Source organism: Chiloscyllium punctatum, chromosome 32 (genome assembly GCF_047496795.1).
Source record: "Chiloscyllium punctatum isolate Juve2018m chromosome 32, sChiPun1.3, whole genome shotgun sequence".
Lineage (NCBI taxonomy): Eukaryota > Metazoa > Chordata > Chondrichthyes > Orectolobiformes > Hemiscylliidae > Chiloscyllium > Chiloscyllium punctatum.
The window spans coordinates 57959948-57986214 of record NC_092770.1 but is presented as its reverse complement, the minus strand read 5'-3'; the positions used below and the strand labels follow the sequence as shown (position 1 = coordinate 57986214).

The following is a 26267-nucleotide window of genomic DNA, read 5'->3' as shown; positions in this document are numbered from 1 at the left end:
TAGTCAGGTTTCACGCGTTCCTGTGGATACATTTATGTGAAACGTGGCCTTCAAGAATGGTTACAGCACAGAAAGAGGCTATTCAGTCCGTTGGATCTGTACGCATTCTCCAAAAGAGCTACTCTTCTAGCGCCTTCATCTCCAAACCCTAGTATTTTCAACCCTGCATCCACCATGCTCCCAGGCAGCACCTAATCCCAGATCCTAGCCCACTCGGAATCGCCTCATCTCATGATGTCTTATGAAATGTATACCCTCTCATTGTCAATTGTATCACCCATGGGAGCAGTTTCTCCCTACTCTGTACTCTGCCCTGACCCCTCATAGTGAAAATGAGGCCACAGAATGGGACGATCCCAGTGTGGATGAAAATAAATGAGCTTAAGGACATAGAGTGTAAGTTGTTGTTTCTCAGACTGGAAGTTGGAAACAGTTGAAGTTGCCCCATGAAGTTCAGGCCCACTGCTGGTTTGAATATAACTCAATCACTTGGGTAGTGGGCCGCATTCGGAATAATATTTCCAAAGCTGCTGATGATTAAAGTTGAAGACAACGCAGATCAGAGACTCTAAGACCTGCATTTATCTGGCACTTTCCACAGCCACTGGCACAGTGCTTTGAAGCGAATGTGGCAGCAAATCTGCCCTCGGCCAACTCCAACAAGGAATAATGCAGCAACGAGTAGGTACTCCGTTCCTGGGAGGTTGGTTGAGGGAGCAGGGCTGAGCTAGTTCAGTGGAGTTTAGAAACAGGAGGAATCTTGAGCTTGTGAGGTGGGAGTGTCTTTGAGGGCTATCGATGAATGAAGAATGGGCGGTGGTCTGTATGAACTGAGGAATGTACGATTAGCAGAAACAGCCAGCCTTCCTAGTCTGCAGTGCTATTCCATAGGGATCACGGCTAATCAGATTATAACCTCAAGTCCACTACTCCCTCCCTCCCCCCACCCCCATCATCCCAATGACCTTTCACTTATTGTTTAACAAAAATCTGCCCCCTAATAATATTCAAGGGCTTTGCTTCCACCAGCTTTTGTGGAAGAGAGTTTCAAATACTCTGAGAAAGAAATTCCCCTCTCTGTCTTAAACAGTGACCCCTGGTGCTAGATTCTCTCGGAAGAGAAAAACATTCTCCCCACATCTACGCTGTCAAGACCCCACATGGCTCTTGTCCATTTCTGTGCTGCTTTTCATGTGTAAAGATCAGTTCCTCCTTTTATCGTGTCTCAATCTAAATGTGTGTCCTGCCCTACCTCCTGCCTCCTCGCTATCAATATCCTGTTTCCCCCCCCACCCCCACATTACCAATACCTCCTGTTGCTTCTAACTGTTTCGCCCTGCACTCTTTTTATATATATACGTGTGTGTGTGTGTGTGTATATATTTTTTTTCTAAATTTAACCTATTTTTCTAATTCACCTGTTCAGGGATGCTGTTATCCACCTCTGGGATTCGAACCAGGGTTCAGGGGCAGGGACACTACCACTGAACCACAAGAAATCCCCCACTCCCTCCCGAGTCTCTCTTTATTTTAATTTAACCTATTCATTTTCTATTCAACCTCAGAGATATTATTACACACGGATGGGGCTAGAATCTGGGCTGCTTGATCCAGAGGTAGGGAACACACCACTACAACACAACAGCACTCAATGATAACTTCCCACCATCTGTTTATGTGCTGCAACCAAACCTCCCTCCCAGCACTGCCTGGATTGTGTTACTTTCCTCCTGCATCCCTGCCTCCTCCCTGGCTGTGAGGGGAGCTGGGGAGTGGGTGATGGAAGGATAAGAGTAACCCATGCTTTCTGATGCAGAGCAGGGAGCAGTGAATATCTGGGCTGGGAGTGAGTAAACTAGAGCAGCTCTGGTTGCAACGTATGGAGAAACTGAGGACTGCAATGTACGGGCCTCTGGCCAGTGCCCATTGAGAAGGGGGAAGGGGAGCTGGGTAACATGGTGTGGTCTGTAGATGGGGGAAAGGGATGGAAGAGGGACAGAGTCCTGCCAGAAGGTGGGCCAGAGAGAGGAGCAGTGTCTGTGCCCAGTACTGGGTATCATCATTGTAGACTGGCAGTCAATGGGCAGGAGAATCCGCTAATGGCACAATTAAGGGGAAGGATCAGCCAAGTACGACTGAGAGCAGAAGAAGAGCCAGCCAATTAGATATGTCGGTCAATTTGACTTACAGCTGGTCACTCTCTATTTGGTAGCAAGAGGAACAATAAACAAGAAAGCTGCCTCTGAGTCGAATAGACCTTCCTGGTCTCGTTTGTGTGACCTTTGAACTTTCCTGACCTTCTGATGTCTCTCCTCAAGGTGCAGGAAGGCCATTTTGTCAAGGAGAACTTCCACGAGCTTTGCTGGACTTTGACGGCCAAGAAGAACTATAAACCCTCTGGAAGCCAGGGCCTAATCTCCGAGACGAGCGCCTTCAAACTCTGGTGCCTCTTTAATTTCTTGTCAGAAGACAAGTACCCGCTGGTGATGGTCTGTGAGGAGGTGAGAGTCTACCCCTTGGGGCCTGGGTAGGGCTCTGTTACAGGTTAGTGAAGGGCTTGAGGGTTTGGGAGTGGTTTTGATCTTCGTTGAAGGATGGATATGAGCACAGCACAAGTCAAGTCCTGAGGCAACAACAACCTGCATTTGTGGGGCACCCTGTTAGCATCGAAAAATATCACTTTCCAGGAATGCAATTGGATTAAAAAAAGCTAGGTCAGGCTGAAAAGGAGATATGACAGCGTGTAACTTTGACATTTGCTCAAAGGGGACAGTTTGCAGGAGCATCTTTCGCAGGATTAGGGAGGGAATTTCAGAGCTTGGCCTAAGGATGTGATTAATACTGGGAATGTTGTGGAATTGCAGGATCTCGTGGACTGTGGAGGCTTAGAGCTGGAGACGGTCACAGGGATAGAGAAGGGCCAGGGCGTGTTGTGGTTGGAGGGGAGGTGGGGAAGGATAGAATTTGAACCCATTTTGATGTAAAGAGAGAGAGAATATTAAGGTTTATATAGGTTAAAGATTAAGACTGCTGTTAATGCCACACATTAAGAGAAGCAAGTGCATAATTGGGTATTAAGCAGTGGGGAGGCGTTCTGAGTGATTGACAGATCTGATGTGATCCTGCTGGACAGATCTGGGGACCAAGTATTGTTGGTTATTGTAGAAACAATCAGACTTTAAGCCGTGGCCCCAAAAATCTGTTAGAAGCAAGTCACTGCTGTCCTGCACCACCACCCTTCCCCCCCCACCCCCCCACCACACACACACACACACACACACACACACACTCACTCACTCAAATGGATTGCATTTAAAACAAGTCCCTGTGTTGCATATGAATTAGGAGCAGCTTGAGGTCATTCAACCCCTCAAGTCTGCTCTGTCATTCGTTAAGAGCATGGCTGGCCTGATCGTGGTCATTTCCATAAGTTTTGACTCTTTTTAGTCAAAATCTATCCAACCCCCCCCCTTTTCAATACTCATTGAACTTCCCAGCTCTGCTGGTTTCTGAGGAAGGCTGCCCCTAAGACACATGACCCTCTGAGAGAGGAGATTTCTCCTCCTCTGTCTTAGCAATGCGAGCCAGTTGTTTACATTCTCTGGTGCTGACATGAGACTTGAAACAAAGTCAAGGTGAGCAGGAAAACCCCAGGAACAGGCAACTGTTGCTGAAAATGCAGCCTTAGTTTTAGCTTTAACAAAGTCATTTAATTTTAACATCATTATTCATTTTTGCTGTCACCCTGGGTAGTTAACTTTCCCCATCTGACTCGCCACACACAAAACCACCCTCTCCCACTCCCCCATCCCGGAGCCATTGTTTTATCATCATTCCTTGGTCTTGATGGCCTTTTTCTGGAATTGTCAGTGCTACAATAATTCGATTAAAATTTAGCCCAATTATGGTGGGGCCACACCTGGAGTACTGTGTGCAGTTTTGGTTTACTTACTTGAGAAAGGATGTACTGGCACTGGAGGGGGTGCAGAGGAGGTTCACTGAATTGATTCCAGAGTTGAGGGGATTTGGCTTATGAGGAGAGACTGAGTAAACTGGGATTATATTCATTGGAATCTAGAAGAATGAGGTGGGATCCTATAGAAATATATACAATTATGAAAGGGATAGATATAGAGAGGATGTGAAACTAGTACAAGAGGGCATAGCCTCAAAATTAAGGGGATCAGATTCGGGACAAATTGAGAAGGAACCTCTTCACCCAGAGGGTTGTGAATCTATGGAATTCCCTGCCCAGTGAAGTAGTTGACGCTAGTTCAGTAAATGTTTTTAAAGCTAAGATAGTTTTTTTTATGAATAATGAAAGAATTAAGGGTTACAGTGAGAGGGTGGGTAAGTGGAGCTGAGGCCACAAAAAGATCAGCCATGATGTTATTCAATGGTGGAGCAGGCTCGATGGGCCAGATGGCCTATCCTGCTCCTAGTTCTTATGCTCTCATTCCAAACACTGTAATTGTATGTGTCTCTTCTCTCTGTGTTGGTCTGTGTCTCTGTCTGTCACTCTCTCTGTGGGACCCTGTGTCTTCCCTGTTCTACCAGCCCCCTTCTCTGTTCTTCCCCCTCTCCTGAGTAGACATGGGGTGTGGTGGAGGGGCCCCAGGCAGAATGGGGAGTTGGTGGGAGGTGCCCAGGGGAACAAGGTGCCCCAGGAGGAGGAGGGAAAGAGCCCAGGAGGTGTGGGCTATGATGGAGGAGCCCCAGGCACAATGCAGGGTAGGGGCCTGGGACAAGTCGGGGCAGATGCCCATGAGCAGTGGAGGAGCTGTGGGGGGGGGAAGATCCAGGAAGTGGGGTCAAAGGGTAAGAGAGGGAAGGACTTGTGGAGGTTAAAGGACAAACCTGCAATGGGATGGGCAGGTCGTTACTAAAATACATTCACATTGAGGCTGCAGATGTTCTTTAACATCAAATAAATCATTCTATTCTATAAAAAGAAAAATAGAAGAAGTTGAGAAAGATGTTAAGATAAATGGCAAAACTTCCAACACAATCCATTCCAGAGACTCAATTCTGGAGCACTTAGCTCAGCTTTTACATTTTTACTTAGCTGATATTGTCTGGTTTCTGTTTCCTGAACTGTGGAGGCATTTTTGTGAATCCAATGCCATGGACCTCTTGGAACTTTGATTGCCTAAATGCTGTCCCCACAGGCAGCTTGAAGATCTCTATCCAAACTCTCGGGCTTTGAAGCTTTGCAAACTAGAAACCACTTCAGCTGAAGTAACTGGTCCCCCTGAATTGAGCTGCACTCTTCTTCCTCCTAACCTAAGTTGTTAAGATGTGACTAATTTGTACCAAAGTCAGTTGTGTTTACTGTGGCCTGTCATAAAGTCACCAGTATAATCATCCTAGAGGTTCTCCTAAGCAGTTAATTGCAGTCACATGCTTGTCTTAGTAATTGTGTATTTAGGTCACTATTCTGGGTGATTTTTCCACCTAGTTTTATGTGACGTAAGCTGAGAATCAATGTCAGGGCAGCCAATTGTAGGACTCACCCAGTGGAACCAGGCATCACGGTGGCTCAGTTTTTAGCACTGCTCCCTCACAGCACCAGGGACCAAGGTTTGATTCCAGCCTCGGGCGCCTGTCGGTGTGGAGCTTTCATGTTCTCCCTGTGTTTGCGCGGGTTTCCTCCCACAGTCCAAAGATATGCAGGCTAGGTGGATTGGCTGTGGGAAGTTGTCCATAGCGTCCAGGGATGTGCAGGCTGGGTGGGTTGTCATGGGAAATGCAGAGTTATAGTTAGGGGCTGGGTCTCTGTAGGATTCTGAAATCTGGCATTTTTACCCTGTTTGCTGAGATTGGCCACATCTCTGGGGAAGCCCTACTTCGGCTTAAGGAGGCAGATGGGCCCTTGGTTTTAACCTCCAGTCTGCTTGGTGTCAGCTCCTTTGTTGATTGCAAATGTAAAGTGTTGCTTAAGACCTGAGTTGGAGCTTACTATCGGCTGCTGTCTCCATGCCAACCTTCCAAGTCAGCTGAGCTGATAACTCCATAATTGTGATGTTGTCTGTGGCCCTTCCTTACCTTGCTACAGGCAAGCAACTTGTAAAATCCACTTCTCATTGACACCCAGTCTATATGATCTTGTCAGACCATCAGAGTATATGCACGTCATTCAGTGTTTTTTTAAATTGTTCATGAGATGACTCAGCTAGGTTAGCATTTATTGCCCTTCCCTAAAGGAGAATAGTGAACCAGATGGGCTTTCTCAACAACATTTATTTTAATTCCTGGTTTTCATCATGTGCAAATGTATCTGCTGTGGCGGAATTCGAAACCAGATCCCTGGAATGTTACCTGACTCTCTGGTATAATAGACACACAATAGTACAACTGGACCCTTGACTGGGACAGACCTGGTAGGAAGGACATGGTCCCTCATTGGATAGAGCTCTCACCTCCAAGTTAGTTTCAGTTCCACACTAGTCTCTTCAAACCATCTGACTTTTTCAGTCAGTATTTTTTTAAAGTCGGTTTTTGCTGGCACGTGGTTATTGGTGGTTTTTGAGATCCTCACCTCTGTGCTGCTAGTTTTTCAGAACAGCCGTATCATTGCTCACCATCGGAAAATATAAACAGATCTGAGGCCTCGGATTATCAGCTCGCACTCTTCTTCAGTTTTCTCTCTCTCTGTTTTGCTATGTTAACTCAGGCATGTTGAGCCATCTGTTTGAGCAAAGTTCACTGTCTTTCCTCTCCTTAGCTAATGGGCTGTGGTCAGTGGTTAACCACTCACTTAGCAGCTTGGCCCAGTTTCTCTCAAGCCTTGGCACTGTACGAGATATTTTATTTTTGTGCCCATACTTCCTGTCAAGATAATCAGCAGGTACCATTTTATCTCAGTGAGAAGGAGATGGAGAGATGACCTTTTAGGGGAATTGAGGAGGGGCTGCTCATTCTGAAATTGTGAATTCTATCTGTGACTTACAAGGGAATTTGTGTATGCTGCTCATAGATTGGATAATAAGGACTGACCAACTGATTTGATATACCAGCTCTTAGCATTCAGAATAGACAGACCAATTGTTACAACTTCATACAGCCACATATCTTAGTTCATCAGAACTGGTTTCGAATCTGCAGGGGCAGTCAATAGGAAACAGTTTTAGTATATTAGGGTAACATGGTGGCTCAGTGGTTAAGCACTGATGTCTCTTAGCGCCATGGACCCGGGTTCAATTCTTGTCACTGGCAACTGCATGGAGTTTGCACATTCTACCTGTGTCTGTGTGGGTTTTCTCTTATAGCCCAAAGGTGTGCAGGTTAGGTGGATTGGCCCTGCTAAATTGCCCATAGTGTCCAGGGATGTGTAGGCTAGGTGGATTAGCTGTGGGAGATGCAGGGTTCCAGGGATATGGTGGGATTCTCTTTGAAGGGTTGGTGCAGCTCAACGGGTCAAATACCCTCTTTCCCCACTGTAGGAATTCTGTGATTCTGTATTGGGATCACAGAAACTGGGAGGCAAGGCTCAAAACATTTACTTTTCAGGTTAGCGTTTGTTGTTGTTTTTTTGATACCTTCATTTTGGCTTTCAGAGGCTCCTATATCATTCTCTTCAATTTCTTTATGAGGAGCTGCGCTCATGTTGGAACAATATATTTGTGTTGATGCACAGTTATTTAGACTAACCCAAAGCAGAATGAAAGGAATTCATCAATAACCTCAAAGATCGTCGGCGCTCTACAACAAATGGAGAGAAGATTTGTTTCCGAGATACCACAGTATATGGTGGGAGTCAGTGAGAAGTGGATTATATAGATGGATTATATACTGGGAGTGTCAATGAGAATTGGATTGTATACTGGGATCATGTAGACTGGGTAGCAATGAGAGGGTGTTTACTATACTGGAATCATAGCTTTAAAATTTATTCTTCCTTCAAACCTCCTTCCTACTCCTCCTAATCCCAGTGCAGTTAGCACTGTCGGCTTGTGTTAATTGAGTTTATTGGTGAGCGTGGCTTCACTCCCTGGCTGCTGTCATGGTGCCAATGGTCAGTGCCAAAAGATACTGAGTGGGCTAAAGATGTCTGTAGAATGGTAGATGTTGGCCCCGGAGGGGTGGGGAGGAAGCATCATGTTTGGGTAGCTCCCCTCCATTCATTTAATTGTCCTGATCGATGCAGGTTGCGTATTTGCTGAGGAAAGTGTTTGCAGCGACCGGACAGGAATGGTTGAACGAAGAGGAACTGGCTGAGTACTTCTCCCAGAATCCTTCGCTGTCTGGAGCAGTGACAGTCTGGCAGTTCCTGGAGGTGATGGAATCGGGGAGGTTCACCAATCCGGCCAGCAAGGAATCTCTCACTCTGGGGATCCAGTCTGTTTACGAGGAGCTGGTGTTGGATGTGATGCAGAAGGTCAGTGGGATTTTATGAAACCCTTCATAACATGTGAAAACAATATGCAGAGTGTCACTGTCCCCATCCTTTACCTACAATGGGCCTACAGTACTTTCAAAATTTCACATGGCATTTGATAACCAATCATTAGGCTACTTAATAAGACAAGAGTCCATGATGTTGACAGTAATATATTAGCATAAATAGAGGACTGGCTAATTCATAGAAGACAGAGAGTTGGGATAATGGGGGGAAGCATTTTCAGAAAGGCAACATGTAATCCGTGGAGGGCCACAGGGATCAAGAATTTGCATCATATGTTAATAACACCACGCAAGAAGTTTGCAGAAGGATATAGGTTAAGTGAGTAGGTGAAAACTTGGCAAATGAAATATTAAGTGGGGAAATGGATGGTTGTGCGCTTTGGCAGGAAAATAGAGGAACTGAATATTATTTAAATGGAGAAGGACTGCAGAAAGCTACAGAACAGAGAGATTTTGGGAATCTTTGTCCATGAATCTCAAAAAGGAAGCATTCAAGTTCAGCGACTAATAGGGAAGACCAATGGAATGTAGGCCTTTATTTCAAAAGGAAGTGAAGTATAAAAGTAGAAGGTTTTGCTAAAACTATACAAGGCAGTAGTCGGACTACAGCGAGAATGCTATGAACACTCTTGGACTCCTTATCTAGGGAAAGACTTGCTGGCATTGGAGGCAGTCCAGGGAATGTTCACTTGGCTGATCCCAGGTATGGAGGGGCTTGCCTTATGAGGAGAGTAGGTTGAGCCTGTCCTCACAGAAGAATGAATAATGACCTTATTGAAATATATGTGATTCTTAGGGGATTGGACAGGGGAGATGTGAAAAGGTTATTTCCCCTTTTATTGGAGAGTCTGAGACCAGACAGCATCGCTCCCTAATAAGGGGTTACACATTTCGGACAGAGGAGGAGGAATTTCCTCTCTGAGGCGAACGAATCTGTGGAATTCTTTGCCACAGAGGGCTGTTGAGGCTGGGCTGTTAAATATATTCGAGACTGAGATAGGCAAGTTGTTAATCTGTAAGGGAATTGGGAGTCGTGAGGAAAAGGCAGGAATTGAGGGTTGTCCGATCTCACTGAATGGCAGAGCAGACACAGTGGGCTTGAATGGTCTCGTTCTGCTCCTACAGCTTGTGGACATATCAAAAGGATGCTTTCAGGCTTCACCCAAACCCAACAGCCCCCCCCTTGGTTTTGGAAGGGACCTGGGAAGACCATCACGAACTCCGCATTGTGTGAGTGCACCCGATGTGGATTGTGTATGGTTCCAGGTCTGACCTCAGTTCTGTGCTGAGTTAGCCAATCTCAGCTGGATGACACAGGACCCCTGTGCAGAGAGGGGCGAGTGCAAGTTGTGATGAGGCTGGGGTGATATTGTTCATCTTCTCATCCTGTTAGATTTCCGTTGTCTTCCTCTTTTGTTCTCCTTTCTCTGTCTCCAGTTTCTCTTCCTCCAGCAGTTCCTCCTTCAGCTCTTTGTTCCTACTGCACTTTCTATGGCTCTTCATCTGTATTCGCTCATTCCTCATTCCTTTCCTCTCCTCTTCCTTGCTTTCTCCTGTTGCTTTTCTTACCCCATTTCTCCTCTTCTCGGGAGGAATGTGCTCTGAGAAGTCAACCTGGAAGATGAACTGTATTCTTCTATCTCCATTGGAAGCTGTCTGTGTATTCCCGGCATTTTCTGTATTTGTCCAGAACATGGCTTTGCTTTTGCAAATTGACAAGATGCCCAGTGCCACTTCCTTATGGGCACCAGTCAGCTGGTGAATGCAAACTTCCTGAAAGATCCCCTTTAAACGACACTCAATCAGCTGGTTTGGAGCTATTAAGTTAGTAAGTTTGCCGGTGACACAAAAGTTGGTGGAGTGGTGGATAGAGCAGAGAGCTGTTGTAGGTTCCAACAGGACATTGACAGGATGCAGAGCTGGACTGAGAAGAGGCAGATGGAGTTCAACCTGGAAAAGTGTGAAGTGATTCATTTTGGAAGGTCGACTTTGAATGTAGGTTCCAGGGTTAAAGGCAGGATTCTTGACAATGTGGAGGAACAGAGGGATCTTGGGGTCCACTCCATAGATCCCTCAAAGTTGCCACCCAGGTTGATAGGATTGTTAAGAAGGCATGTGGTGTGTTGGCTTTCATTAGCAGGGGGATTGAGTTTAAGAGCCACAAGATTATATGCGGCAGCTCTATAAAGCCCTGGTTAGACCACACTTGGAATATTGTGTCCAGTTCTGGTCACATCATTTTTGGAAGGATGTGGAAGCTTTAGAGAGGGTGCAGAGGAGATTTACCCGGATGTTGCCTGGATTGGAGGGCAGGTCTTAGAAAGAAAGGTTGAGGGAGCTAGGGCTTTTCTCATTGGAGCAAAGAAGGATGAGAGGTGACTTGATAGAGGTGTACATGATGCTGAGAGGCACAGATAGAGTGGATAGCCAGAGACTTTTTCCCAGGGTGGAAATGGTTATCATGAGGGGGCATAATTTTAAGGTGGTTGGAGGGAGGTTTAGGGGAGATGTCAGAGGTGGGTTCTTTACCCAGAGAGTGGTGGGTGCATGGAATGCACTGCTAGCAGTGGTAATAAAGTCCCTTTCTCCCAGGGACCCTTTGTTGACTGTAAGTGAGTGTATAAGGCACCTGTCTTAGGAAAACAATATCTTCCCTGATTGGATGTTCCAGGAGGTACTTTCTGCCTTCCATATAATCTTATCGATAAATAAATCACAGGTGATTTAGCCCACCCCAGAGTTTCTGTAGAAGGTGGTGACACATTATCTGAAAGTTATGTGTTTACTAGCCACAGCACAGGGTTGTCTGGCACTGCCTGGGGAGATCACAGTCTCAATGGGATCCAAGGCCTTGGCATCGGTTGGATCAGGAGCAGGCATCATGTCGTTATCACAATGGAACTGAGAATTCACAGCAGGACGTGAATGAGATTGGGAGACAGGCCAGTTTGCCAGGGGTGTGCAGAATCTGCCCCTATTCCTGGCACGACCTTTCAGATGATAAAGATTCCAAACAGATGGCAATGATAAAGCAGCCCGCTTGTGATCTGTTGGATCACCTGGCCCCTCAGCAAGCCTGGAAGGAAAATGTCAGTGGGGACATTTGAGGGTAAAAATTGGTGACTTTTGCTTAATTCCTATGAGAGATGTGGCCAACATTTATGCTCAAGCCCACTCAACCTTGAAAAGGTGGTGGTGAGCTGAAATGTTGAACTGCTGCAGTCCACACGCTGGAGGTAGACCCACAATGTCCTTAGGGAGGGAGCCAGGATTTTGACCCAGTGACAGTGGAGGATCGATGATATATTTCCAAGTCTGGATGATACGTGGCTTGGAGGGAAACTTGCAGGTGTTGATATTCCCATGTATCTGCTTTGTCCTTCGAGATGGAAGTGGCCGTGTGTTTGGAAGATGCTGTCTGAGTATCTTGGGTGAGTTATGGTGGATGGGACCCAATGTTGTTATTGAGATTCGGTGGTGGAGGGATTGGACGTTTGTGGATGTGATGCCAATCAAGCAGCCTGCTTTGTCTTGGATGGTGAAAAGCTTCTGGAATATTGTTAGAGCTGCAGTAAGTATTCCATCACGTTCCTGACTTGTGCCTTGTAGATGGTGGACAGGCTTTGGGGAGTCAGGAAGTGAGTTACTCGCTGCAATATTCCTCGTCTCTGACCTGCTACTATCACCGTTGCATTTACATGGCAAGTTCAGTTCGGCTCCCCGTGAGTGCCATTGAAGGTCAAATGAGGCGAGTTAGATTTTCCCCTTTTAGAGATAGTGATGGCCTGGCTGTTGTCTGGAGTGAATGTTATGTGCCATGTACCAGTGTATGCCTGGATAGCATTGAGGTCTGTGCAGACAGAACAGAGGAGGGATATAAGATGCGGAAAGTTGTTCAGAAATCGCCGAACATTTGCACTTTCATAAATCAGCTGAAGATGGTTGGTTAGGGCACCATGACAGAGACAGAGACAGAGACCTGCCAAACGGTCACCAGCACTGAAAAACATGAAGGAGAGTTAGGAGCCTGTACTTCTAAAACAAGAGAGCAGGAACAGCAGCTTCTTAAATACAGAGAGAGAGCACGGACAGCAGCAGCACAGAGAGAGAGAGAGAAAGAACATGGACAGCAGCCACACACACACGCGCACGACAGCAACTTATTAAATACAGGGAGAGAGCAGGAACAGCAACTTCTTAAACACACAGAGAGAGAGAGAGAGAGAGTAGGGATAGCTTCTTAAACCGAGAGAGAGGGAGCAAGGACAGCAGCCGCTTAAACAGAAAGAGAGAGAGCGGGGACAGCAGCCCTTACACAGAGAGAGAGAGAGGGAGAGAGAGAGACAGCAAGGACAGTAGCTTCTTAAATACAGAGAGAGAGAGAGAGCAGGGACTGCAACAGCTTAAATACAAAGAGAGAAAGACAGGAAGGACAGCAGCTTCTTAAATAGAGAGAGAGCGAGCAAGGACAGTAGCTTCTTAAATAGAGAGAGAGAGAGCAAGGTCAGTAGCTTCTGAAATAGAGAGAGAGAGCAAGGACAGTAGCTGCTTAAATACAGAGAGAGAGAGAGCAAGGACAGTAGATACTTAAACCGAGAGAGAGAGAGAGAGAGAAAGAGAGCAAGGATAGTAGTTTCTTAAATACAGAGAGAGAGAAAGAGCTGGGACAGTAGCTTCTTAAATTCAGAAAGAGAGCGCGGGAAGGGACAGTAGCTTATTAAATACAGAGAGAGAGCAAGGACAGCAGCTTCTTAAATACAGAGAGAGAGAGAGAGAGAGCAAGGACCGCAGCAGCTTAGACAGAGAGAGCGAGAGAGAGCAAGAACAGTAGCTTTTTAAACCGAGAGAGAGAGAGAGCAGGGACAGTAGCTTCTTAAACCGAGAGAGAGAAAGAACAAGGACAGTAGCTTCTTAAACCGAGAGAGAGAGAGAGAGAGAGAGAGAGAGCAAGGACAGCAGAGCTTAGACAGAGAGAGCAAGGACAGCAGCTTCTTAAATACAAAGAGAGCAAGGAGAGCACCAGCTTAGACAGAGAGCTGGGACAGTAGCTTCTTAAACCGAGAGAGAGAGCAAGGATAGTAGCTTCTTAAATACAGAGAGAGAGAGAGAGAGAGAGAGAGAGAGCAGGGACAGCAACAGCTTAAATACAGAGAGAGCGAGAGAGAGCAAGGACAGGTAGCTTCTTAAATACAAAGAGAGAGAGCAAGGACAGCAGCAGCTTAGGCAGAGAGAGTAAGGACAATAGCTTCTTAAATACAGAGAGAGAGAAAGAGAGCAGGGACAGCAGCTTCTTAAATACAGAGAGAGAGCAGGGACAGTAGCTGTTTAAATATAGAGAGAGAACAAAGACAGCAGCTTCTTAAATACAGAGAGAGCAAGGACAGTCGCTTCTTAAATACAGAGAGAGAGGGAGAGAGAGAGGACAGTAGCTTCTTAGAGAGAGAGAGAGCAAGGACAGTAGCTTCTTAAATACAGAGAGAGAGAGAGCAAGGACAGTAGCTTCTTGAACTGAGAGAGAGAGAGAGAGAAAGAGCAAGGACAGCAGCAGTGTAGACAGAGAGCAAGGACAGTAGCTTCTTAAATTCAGAAAGAGAGAGCAGGGACAGCAGCTTCATAAATACAGAGAGAGCAGGGACAGTAGCTTCTTAATTCAGAAAGAGAGAGCAGGAAGGGACAGTTGCTTATTAATTACAGAGGCAGGGACAGTAGCTTCTTAAATTCAGAAAGAGAGAGTGGGAAGGGACAGTAGCTTATTAAATACAGAGAGAGAGAGAGCAAGGACAGCAGCTTCTTAAATACAGAGAAAGAGAGCAAGGACAGTCGCTTCTTTAATAAAGAAAGAGAGAGAGAGCAAGGTCAGTAGCTACTTAAATACAGAGAGAGAGAAAGAGCTGGGACAGTAGCTTCTTAAATTCAGAAAGAGTTGCGGGAAGGGACAGTAGCTTCTTAAATACAGAGAGAGAGAGCAGGGACAGCAGCTTCTTAAATACAGAGAGAGAAAGAGCAAGGACAGCAGCTTCTTAAACCGGGAGAGAGAGGAAGCAAGGACAGCAGCAGCTTAGACAGAGCGAGCAAGATCAGTAGCTTCTTAAATACAGAGAGAGAGAGAGAGAGAGAGGGCAGGCACAGCAGCTTCTAAAATACAGAGAAAGAGAGCAAGGACAGTAGCTTCTTAAATACAGAGAGAGAGAGAGAGAGAGAGGGCAGGCACAGCAGCTTCTAAAATACAGAGAAAGAGAGCAAGGACAGTAGCTTCTTAAATACAGAGAGAGAGAGAGAGAGAGAGAGGGCAGGCACAGCAGCTTCTAAAATACAGAGAAAGAGAGCAAGGACAGTAGCTTCTTAAATACAGAGAGAGAGAGAGAGAGAGAGGGCAGGCACAGCAGCTTCTAAAATACAGAGAAAGAGAGCAAGGACAGTAGCTTCTTAAATACAGAGAGAGAGAGAGAGAGAGAGAGAGGGCAGGCACAGCAGCTTCTAAAATACAGAGAAAGAGAGCAAGGACAGTAGCTTCTTAAATACAGAGAGAGCGAGACCAAGGACAGCAACAGCTTAAATACAGAGAGAGAGCACGAGAGAGAGCAAGGACAGTAGCTTCTTAAATAAAGAAAGAGAGAGAGAGAGAGCAAGGACAGCAGCAGCTTACACAGAGAGAGCAAGGAGAGTAGCTTCTTAAATACAGAAAGAGAGAGAGCAAGGACAGTAATTTCTTAAATAGAGAGAGAAAGAGCAACGACAGTAGCTTCTTAAATAGAGAGAGAGAACGAGCAAGGACAGTAGCTTCTTAAATAAAGAAAGAGAGAGAGCAAGGACAGCAACAGCTTAAATACAGAGAGAGCGCGAGAGAGAGCAAGGATAGTAGCTTCTTAAATATAGAGAGAGAGAACAAGGACAGTAGCTTCTTAAACCGAGAGAGAGAGCGCAAGGACAGCAGCTTCTTAAATACAGAGAGAGAAAGAGCAAGGACAGTAACAGCTTAAACCAAGAGAGAGAGAGAGCAAGGACAGGAGCTTCGTAAATACAGAGAGAGGAAAGACAGCAGCTTCTTAAATGCAGAGAGACAGAGAAGGGACAGTAACTTCTTGAATACAGATAGAGAGAGAGAGAGAGAGAGAGAGAGAGAGAGCAAGGACAGCAGCAGCTTAAATAAAGAGAAAAAGAGCACGGACAGTAAGTTCGTAAATACAGAGAGAGAGAGCAAGGACAGCAGCTTCTTTCAATGCAGAGAGAGAGAGAAGGGACAGTAACTTCTTGAATACAGAGAGAGCGAGAGCAAGGACAGCAGCTTCTTTCAATGCAGAGAGAGAGAAGGGACAGTAACTTCTTGAATACAGAGAGAGCGAGAGCAAGGACAGCAGCTTCTTAAACTGAGAGAGAGAGAGAGAGAGCAAGGACAGCAGCTTCTTAAATACAGAAAGAGAGAGCAAGGACAGCAGCAGCTTTGACGGAGAGAGCAAGGACAGTCGCTTCTTAAATACAGAGAGAGCAGTGACTAGCTTCTTAAATACAGAGAGAGAGCAAGGGCAGTAGCTGCTTAGAGAGAGAGCAAGGACAGCAGGTTCTTAAATGCAGAGAGAGTGGGGGCAGTAGCTTCTTAAGTACAGAGAGTGCAGAGACAGTAGCTTCTTAACTAGAGAGAGAGAGCAAGGACAGTAGTTTCTTAAGTGCAGAGAGAGAGAGAGAAGGGACAGTAACTTCTTGAACACAGAGAGAGAGAGCAAGGACAGCAGCTTCTTAAATACAGAGAGAATGCAGTGTCAGCTGCTGTTTAAACAGAGAGACATATTAGGTATTTGTCGGATCTTTTGTCATTCTTCTTGACTGCACTGCAGTTCCCTCGCCCAGTGCAGAGTGAAGGCCTAGTGAGGAAGAGGATGACCTCCTTGTGGGTTTGGGAAAAGTGACCATCAACAGGTTCATGTGGTGGGCTATGGAGTGGGAGCAGGGACTTGTCACTCCTGACCATCTGCCCCTCTTTCACTGTTACTTTGGTGACTGGGTGTCTCGGAGATGGTGTCCACCCTTTAGAGAGAAGGAGGCATTGTGGGGGCTGGAGTGCAATCGTTTCCTCTCCCAAAGCTATTTAATATAGCCCCATCCCTCCCTCCACATTGTGATTTTTATTTCTGTTATATTTGTGCTGCTGCTGCAGCACTGTGACTCAGTGGTTAACACTGCTGCCTCACACCTTGAGTGACTGTCTGTGTGGAGTTTGCATATTCTCCCCCTGTCTGCGTGAGTCTCCTCTGGGTGCTCCAGTTTCCTCCCACAGCCCAAAGATGAGCCGATTAGGTGGATTGGCCATGCTAAATTGCTCATGGTGTGTGGGGATGTGCAGGCCAGATGGGTTAGCCATGGGAACTGCAAGGTTGCAGGGTTAGGGTAGAGGGGTGGGATTGGCTGGGATGCTCTTCGGAGGGTCAGAGTGGACTCAATGGGCCAAATGGCCTGCTTCCACATTGTAGGGATTTAGTGATAAGAAGAAGCAAAGTGGTATGATTATATGGCTTTACCCTTCCAAGGAGGATGTACAATTTGAACCAAATTGGACATAACTGACCTGGATACTGAGGAGAGATTGTGTTTTGGGGAAATATTTACAATAAAAGGAAGGCTTGTTGGAAACCTGTGAAGAATGGTCAACATTTGATGAATTTAAGATGATGGACAGTCAGTTTGTCCATCCTAGATTTGAGACATTATTGAAAAACACAAAAGATATTCATTGTGTTTGCACTGGCATTTAAACAATGAGACTGTAATACCAATCTTGCATGGGGATGGACTTTTAGTTTTGATTAGTGTTTCATTTTACAGTAATGAACAAATGACAGCCCCCAAAACTGAAGAAAACTGTCTCCTTCTCCCTTCACAGGAAAAGTTGGGAGTACTGGTACGGATAATGGGAGATTCTCTCATAAAAACCGAAAGGACTGCGGATGCTGGAAATCTGGAACAAAAAACAAATTGCCAGAAATGCTTAGCAGATCCGTGGAGAGACATTAGAGTTAACATTTCAGGTCCAGTCACCCTTCCTCAGAACTGATGGTAGCTTGGAAAATGGTTTTTATACAGAAGACTGAGTGAGAGGATGGGGCAAGACAGAGTGAGAGGAGCAAATGACCAGTGGAGGTAGAGCCCAAAAAGAGATAACAGTTGGACAGATAAAAGAATGGATAATAATCAGCCTATGAGAATGTGTATCTATTAGTGGCTAACAGTGGATTGTCTGACCAGGTTTGTTGTGTGGGTATTGAGGTGAGGACATGGGCGAAGGTGCCTCAAAGCCTAAAATTGTGGAACTCAATATTGAGTCCAAGGCTGCAGGGTCCCCAAGCAGAAAATTAGTTGCGCTGGAGCACTGCAGCCAACCTGAGACAGAGATGTTGGTCAGGGAACACAGTGGTATGTTGAAGTGGCATTGGGAGATTCTTTGATGACCAACTCTCTGAATTGGAGATGCCAGTGTTGGACTGGGGTGTACAAAATTAAAATTCACGCAACACCAGGTTATAGTCCAGCAGGTTTAATTGGAAGCACACTAGCTTTCGGAGCGCCTCTCCTTCATTGGGTCTTCCACTATCACCTGATGAAGGAGCGTTGCTCCGAAAGCTAGTGCTTCCAATTAAACCTATTGGACTATAACCTGGTGTTGTGTGATTTTTAACTCTCTGAAGAGCGCCTGGTCAAGGCCCATGTATGATGTTGGACTTTCTGAATCACTTTTAGAAATGAGGGAGGAGAGGCCATAACTTTGATAGATTTCCGAATCCAGGGTAAGGACAGGATTGGGTGATAGCTGACAACAAATGAAGTGCATGACGAATAATTGAGATATTTCTGGTGATGTCTGTAAATGGCACAGTATCAGGAATTGGCCAAAAGTAAAGAGTGAATTGAGGGTGAATCTGAGAACAATGAAGAAAATACTATGTTTGTGATTGAAGACTTAAATTGGCTCCTGAGTACCTTAGTTGCTGAATGGAAGCATTTAAGGATATAAATTCCCAAGTTACTATGAATTACTAAATTACCATGAATGATTTTAATCTGCATATTGACTGTACCAACTCAGATTGACAAGAGTAACCTTTTTTTTAGATTAGATTCCCTACAGTATGGAAACAGGCCCTTCAGCCCAACAAGTCCACGCCAACCCTCCGAACAGTAACCCACCCAGACTCATTTCCCTACCCTATATTTGCCCCTGACTAATGCACCTAACACTGTGGGCAATTTAGCTTGGCCAGTTCACCTGGCCAGCACATCTTTGGATTGTTGGAGGAAACCGGAGCACCCGGAAGAAACACTGGGAGAATGTGCAAACTCCACACAGTCAGTCGCCTGAGGCGGGAATTGAACCCGGGTCCCTCGAGCTGTGAGGCAGCAGTGCTAACCACTGTGCCACCGTGCAACATGCAAGATTAATTTCTAAAGCAAATCGTAAATTGTTTCTTAGAGCAGTATATTGCAGAACCCTATCCAGGTAGACTATTTTAAATCTAGTAATGGGTAAGATTAATAAAGTTAATGATCAATTATATAGTTAAGGATCCTCCAGAAAGCAGTGATCATAACATGATAGAATTTCAAATTCAATTTGAGAGAGAATACCTTAGGTCTCAAATCAGTGTTCCCCTCAGCAAAAAATCAGCAGTAGGCCAGAAGACTTGGAATTTTTCTTTTTAAGAACCAACAACCAGTGACTAAAAAGCTAATAAACTTAAAAAAAAAAGGAAAATTGAATATGGAAGTAAATTGACATGAAATATCGACTAAACAGCTTCTATGTTTTTATAACATAGCACTTGGCCCATATCCCTCTAAACCCTTCCTATTCACATACCCATCCAGATGCCTTTTAAATGTTGTAGTTGTCCCAGCCTCCACCACTTCCTCTGGCAGCTCATTCCATACAAGCACCACCCCTCAGCATGAAAAAGTTGCCCCTTAGGTCCCTTTTAAATCTCCCCTCTCACCTTAAACCTATGCCCTCTAGTTCTGGACTCCCCCACCCCAAGGAAAAGACCTTGTCTATTTATCCTATCCATGCCCCTCGTGATTTTATAAACCTCTATTAAGGTCACCCTCAGCCTCTGATGCTCCAGGGAAAACAGCCCCAGCCTATTCAGCCTCTCCCTATAGCTCAAACCCTCCAAACCTGGCAACATCCTTGTAAATATTTTCTGAACCCTTTCAAGTTTCACCACATCCTTCCAATAGAAGGGAGACCAGAATTGCACACAATACTTCAAAAATGGTCTAACCAATGTCCTGTACAGTCTCAACATGACGTCCCAATGCTCAATGCTCTGGTGACTCTATGACTTTAATAGCTAAAGTAAACTTAGGACCCTCAGAGAATGCAGCTGTGAAATTAATAATGGAATAGGGAAATGGCAGATAGTGTAAACCAATATTTTTGCATTGGTCTTTTGTAAGCCTTTTAAATACAACAATTTTGCAAGCTGCTCATGGGGAGAAAGATCTCCTAACTCTCTCTGAGATCAGGAACAGTCTGTTTCACAAACTAATGGGACTGAAGGGCAATCACCAGGATCTGATGTCCTGTATCCAAGGCTTTTAAAGGACATGGCTGCAGAGATAGTGGAGGCATTAGTCAAAATGTTCCAGAACTCGATGGAGTCCAGGAAAACAGCTAATGTGATGGTCTAGGTCAAGAAGAGATGGAGACAGAAAAACAGTAAGCTATAACAGTTAGGCCAACATCCCTTATTAGGAAGACACTAGAGTCCATTATTAAGAAAGAAATAGCAGGGCATTTAGATAAGCTTAAGGCAGTTAAACAGTATCAATGTGAAAAGCCAACCATGTGTAACAGATTTGCTAGATATAACTATCAGACTTGATAAAGAAGATTTGGTAGACAAAGCGTATCTGGATTTTCAGAAAGCATTTTAATAATGTGTTAGCATGGATTGAGGACTGGTTACATACACAAGGCAAACTTGGGTGACATTGTATTTTTTTTAACGTTGGAAGTGGGTTACTAGTTGAGCACCCAAGGATCAGTCCTGGTGCCTCAGTTATTTAGTATCCATATTAATGTCGTGGAGGAAAGGGCAGCGTATAATGTATCCAGAAACAAATATAGAAATTGCTGGAGAGGCTCAGCAGTTTTGATGGTGTCTGTGGTGAGAAATCAGCTTTAATGTTTTATGATCAGTGAGCCTTCTTCAGAATAGTACCGCAGATGCTGCCAGACTTGCTGAATCTTCCCAGCAATGTCTGTTTTTGCTTCTGACTTCCAGCACCGGCAGTCCTTTTGGTTTTTATTGTGGAATGTAACCAGTTTTGCTGACAAAGCAAAAAGTAAATGGCATGGCCTGTTGTGATGAGGATATAAGGAATGTCCAAGGGGATATGGATAGGTTGTGTGAGTGGGCAAAATCCTGTTAGGTAGAGGAGGATAGTGTAGGAAAATGTCAAGTCACATAGAAAGAATTAAACTGCAGATTATTATTTAACTCAAAAAAAAACCTGCAGCCCATTGAGATGTGGATGTCGTCGTGCATGAAACACAAACTTTTTGCATCCAGGTGTCGCAAGTCATTGAAAAGGCAAATAAAATTGTGATCTTTATTGTTGAAGTTCTTAAAAAAAAAACATGAGACATAGAAGTGGAAGCAAGGCCATTTGGCCCATCAAGTCCACTCTGGCATTTAGTCATAGCTGATGTACGTTTCGATTCCACTTACCTGCACTCTCCCAGTAGCCCTTAATCCTTTGCGAGATTAAAAATTTATCAATCTCTGCCTTGAAGACACTCAATGTCCCGGTCTCCGCTGCGCTCCGAAGCAACGAAATCCACAGGCAAGCCAAGGCTCATTCCAATTGTAGACGGTGATGGTGAGGCCACATCTGTGTACAGTTTTGGTTTTTGGATTTAAAAAAAAGGGGATCTGCTGGCTTTGAAAGCGATTCAAAAGAAATTCCTTGAATGAAGTGGATGATTCCTCAGGAATTCCATAAGAGGTTCGACCTTTATTCATGAAGAGTTTAGAACAATGAGGGGGAATACAAAATTGAGAGGGATTGAGAGGGTGAATTCTGAGGAGATGCTTGCACTGAAGAGAGCATCTTGAACTGAAGGACATTAGTTTCAGAATAAGGGGAACATTCATTTTAAAACTGCGACGTGAAGGAATTACTTCTTTCAGATCATAGAATCCCCACACTGTGGACATAGGCCTTTTGGGCCATACTGACCCTCTGAAGAACAGCCTACCCACCCCTAAACCACCCTCCCCAAACCCCCATTGCTCTAACGCTGCATTTCCCATGGCTAATTCACCTAGCCTACACGTCCCTGGGCATTATGGACAATTTAGCACAGCTAATCCAGCTAACCTGCACATCTTTAGACTGTGGGAGAAAACTGGAGCACCTGCAGAAAACCCACACAGACATGCAGACTGTCCAGGGACAATTACCCAAGAATGGAATCGATCTGGCGTTGAGGCAGTAGTGCTAACCACTGAGCCATCTTGCTGCTCAGATAGTACTGGATGTCTGGATATATCTATTCCATAGAGTTGTGGAGCTGAGATCACTGAGAGTACTTAAGGAAGAGGTAGCTTTTGGAAACCCTGGGTTATAAGGAGATGAGGCTTAGGCAGATTAACCATTATCTTAATTAAGGCAAGTTGGGTTTAAGGGGCTGAATGGCCTGCTCTTTCTCTTTATTTCTTCTGACTCCTTCAGTTGTGCCATACAGGGAAGTGCCTGTATCTCAGCAGCATGTGCTGTTAATTGGCTGAACTGTGATGTGGAAACACTGGACGAAGCAGACAGCAGTAAGGTCAAAAGAATAGGAACGCTGCATCTGCTGTGGATTCGGGGAAGATGATGACTGTCTGTACAGAGAAAATGTGGAGCTGCATCAGCCTGAGTGACAGCATACCACCTCTCCTCCACCACCATCACCTCCCCCCCGCCCCCCTCACCCCACTCCCATTGTCAGCGCCAAGAAAACACCATAGACATGGGAGCAGAAATTCACCCATTGGGTCTGCTCCACATTCAATCATGGCTGATAAGTTTCCAAATTCCATTCTCCCTCTCTCTCCCCATGACCCTTGACCCCCTTTGCACTTCAGAATGCTGAATTTTCTCCCCATTTAGAAAATAGCCCATGCTCCGATTAGAACAAAGAAAATTACAGCACAGGAACAGGCCCTTCAGCCCTCCAAGCCTGTGCCGATCTAGATCCTCTATCTAAACCTGCCGCCTCTATCCCTCTGCTATCTGCCCATTCGTGTATCTGTCTAGATGCATCTTAAATGGTGCTATCATTCCCATCTCTGGTGGCAATCACCCTCTTCGTGAAGAACTTTCCTTGTATATCTCCATTAAACTTTTCCCCTCTCACTTTGAACTTGTGACCCCTCACAATTGAGTCCTCCAGCCTGGGAAAAGGTTTCTCGCTATCCGCCCCGTCTGTACTGCTCATGCTTTTGTAGGCCTTAACGACATATGAGGAGGAAATACATACCGATAAGAATACCAATTGTGAAGATCTTCTGTGGGCATCTTTAGCCTAGAGTCTGTTCATGGGTTGATTACTGGCCAGCAGAATCAGGTGACAAGAGGGTGGACACAATAATGCCTACAGGAAGACGTACAAATTGGCTCCATGTCTAAAATAAGGAACAAGACTAGAGTGGCAGCAAGGAACATGATAGTGGAGAACTAGGTGATGCAGTTGCAATACTGTTCAGGGGATATATCCAGCAGGAAGTGATCATGTCCACTAGAGAGGATCTCCAGCAGTCATCTCAATGGGAGTCTCTCAGGGAGATCTCAATCTGGGGAAAGAGGCCATAGTTGGACAAGGCAGTCACATTTCATAAGGATTGGACAATGGATCAAAGCACAGGTCTTGAGGGTCAGGAGGTGTGTGTGTACGTGTACGTGTATGTGTGCATTGAAAATAGGGTCAAAATAGACTGAAGGAAGAGATTGGAAAGTACATGAAGGATATTCGTAGGTTGATGACAGAGGTCAACCTACTTTGGCATACAGGTGGATTCCATTCGGAAAAGGTCCTACAATGTGGGATCCTTATGACCAAGGTAGCGCAAAAGCTAGAGTCTCTGAGCAATATTTGAGTGAGTAGGGTAGGCTCTCCTGCATGGAAGGGAATTGTGAAAATCTTTTTAGCCATTTTTACAAACTTTTTCTTGGATGTGTGAAGTGATGTTCCTTCAGAGTAACCTGCTCCAGACAGAAGTACTCTTACAGCCCTGAAGGAAGTACCAGGAGTACAGGGACATGCTAGAAATTAGATAAATACACGTTTGGGTAAAATAACACCTCTCCAGTGTGATGTTTTTGAGTAGGGGACAATTATGTTATCGTTAGGGTGTCCTATTGGCATTATCATGGAAAACTCTCAGGCATCTTTACGATGCATGTTGATTTTTTTTTTGTGTGGGGCCTGGGAGGAGTAGATTATCAATCGAATTAGGAAGGAATTCAAAGTTGACCGTCAGGTTTTTGGCTGAAGGGCCTGTTTCCACACTGTAAGTAATCTAATCTTAAAAAAAATGTTTTACACAAAATGGTTCACATGTGGAATGAACGTCCTGAGGAAGTGGTGGATGCGGGCACAGTTAAAATGTTTCAAAGATGCTTTGAGAGCACATGAACAGGAAAGATTTAGATGGATTGCTCAGTCCTTTGAGTGTAGCTGTTGGGATGTATGTATGTTGAGATTGTACAGAACATTGGTGAGGCCTCTTCTGGAATACAGTGTCCAGTTCTGGTCACCCAGGTATAGGAAGGATATTAATAAGTGAGTGGTTCAGAACAGATTTACTAGGATGTTGCTAGGTATGTAAGGTTTGGCTTATAAAGAAAGGCTGGGACTTTTTCCACTGGTGTTTGGGAGGTTGAGAGGTAACCTGATAGAAGTTCATAAAATAATAAGGGGTATAGCTAAGATGAAAAGCAGATGTCTTTTCCCTAGGGTGGGGTATTTCAAGACTAGGGGGCTTATTTTTAAAGTAAGAGAAGCGAGATTTTAAAAGACATGAGGGGTCGGTGGGTTGGTCTGGACTTGTTGGGCTGAAGGGCCTGTTTCCACACTGTAAGTAATCTAATCTTAAAAAAAAATGTTTTACACAAAATGGTTCACATGTGGAATGAACGTCCTGAGGAAGTGGTGGATGCGGGCACAGTTAAAATGTTTCAAAGATACTTTGAGAAGCACATGAACAGGAAAGATTTAGATGGATATGAGCCAGGAGCAGGCAGGTGGGACTAGATTAGTTTGGGATTGATGTGGACTGTTTGGATCAAAAGGTCTGTTGCCATGCAGTACGCCTCAGACTCTATGACTCTGTCATTAACTCTAAGCTAAGAGTCTTACTTGAAAAACATTGGCCAGTGAGTTGTACCAGATTTGAACAGAAAGATGAGGCTGCTACCAAGCATGATGCAACGAGTGAGGTATCGTGTCAGACAGCTCAATAGGATAGGCACAGATACCAGACCAGATGGAAGTTGTGATTTGCTGGAACTCAGTCTGGCCATGGAAAAATGGTGGACACCCTGAGAGGGAGGAAAACTATGAAAATTGGAAATATAGAAGATTACACTGAAGTTCTCAACTTTGTGCGGTCCCCAATAATGTGCCGTGATTTCTAATGATACCTCCACTTCAGTGCAGGAAGGTTTGTGATATTCAGTTCTTTTGAGAAGGTGACTAAGGAAGTGGACAAGGGTAAAGCAGTAGATGTGGTGTATATGGATTTTAGCAAGGTGTTCGATAAGGTACCCCATGGTAGGCTACTGCAAACATTACGGAGGTATGGCATTGAGGGTGCATTAGAGGTTTGGATTAGGAATTAGATTAGATTAGATTACTTACAGTGTGGAAACAGGCCCTTCGGCCCAACAAGTCCACACCGCCCTGCCGAAGCGTAACCCACCCATACCCCTACATCGACATTTACCCCTTACCTAACACTATGGGCAATTTAGCATGGCCAATTCACCTGGCCTGCACATCTTTGGACTGTGGGAGGAAACCGGAGCACCCGGAGGAAACCCACGCAGACACGGGGAGAACGTGCAAACTCCACACAGTCAGTCGCCTGAGGCGGGAATTGAACCTGGGCCTCAGGCGCTGTGAGGCAGCAGTGCTAACCACTGTGAATCCGTGCCGCCCAATTGGCTGGCTGGAAGGAGACAGAGGGTAGTAGTTGATGGTAAAGGTTCATCTTGGAGTACAGTTACTAGCGGTGTTCCACAAGGATCTGTTTTGGGACCATTGCTGTTTGTCATTTTTATAAATGACCTGGAGGAGGGGCTTGAAGGCTGGGTGAGTAAGTTTGCAGATGATACGAAAGTTGGTGGAGTGGTGGACAGCGAAGAAGGATGTGGCAGGTTACATCGGGATATAGATAAGTTGCAGAGCTGGGCAGAAAGGTGGCAAATGGAGTTCAATGTAGCTAAGTGTGAAGTCATTCACTTTGGTAGGAGTAAGAAGAAGATGGATTACTGGGCTAATGGTAGGCTACTTGGTAGTGTGGATGAGCAGAGGGATCTTGGTGTCCATGTACACAGATCTCTGAAAGTTGCCACCCAGGTAAATAGTGCTGTGAAGAAGGCATATGGCGTACTGGCTTTTATTGGTAGAGGAATTGAGTTCCGGAGTTCTGAGGTCATGTTGTAGTTGTATAAGACTCTGGTGCGGCCTTATCTGGAGTATTGTGTACAGGTTTGGTCGCCATACTATAGGAAGGATGTGGAGGCATTGGAACGGGTGCAGAGGAAGTTTACCAGGATGTTGCCTGGTATGGTAGGAAGATCGTATGAGGAAAGGCTGAGGCACTTGG

At 45.2% G+C, this 26267-nt stretch overlaps 1 protein-coding gene across 4 annotated transcripts in view; it reads left to right on the top strand.

Moving 5' to 3' along the window:
• The window catches only part of LOC140458206 (differentially expressed in FDCP 6 homolog), a 73687-nt gene that overhangs the window by 12261 nt on the left and 35159 nt on the right, over positions 1 to 26267 (top strand). For 2 of the 4 annotated variants that reach the window (XM_072552456.1, XM_072552455.1), the window contains 2 exons: positions 2319 to 2501; positions 8147 to 8377. In XM_072552456.1, the coding sequence (XP_072408557.1) occupies positions 2319 to 2501; positions 8147 to 8377 (414 nt within the window). The remainder of the gene's footprint in view (positions 1 to 2318; positions 2502 to 8146; positions 8378 to 26267) is intronic. The other 2 variants (XM_072552458.1, XM_072552457.1) reach the window with 2 other exon arrangements.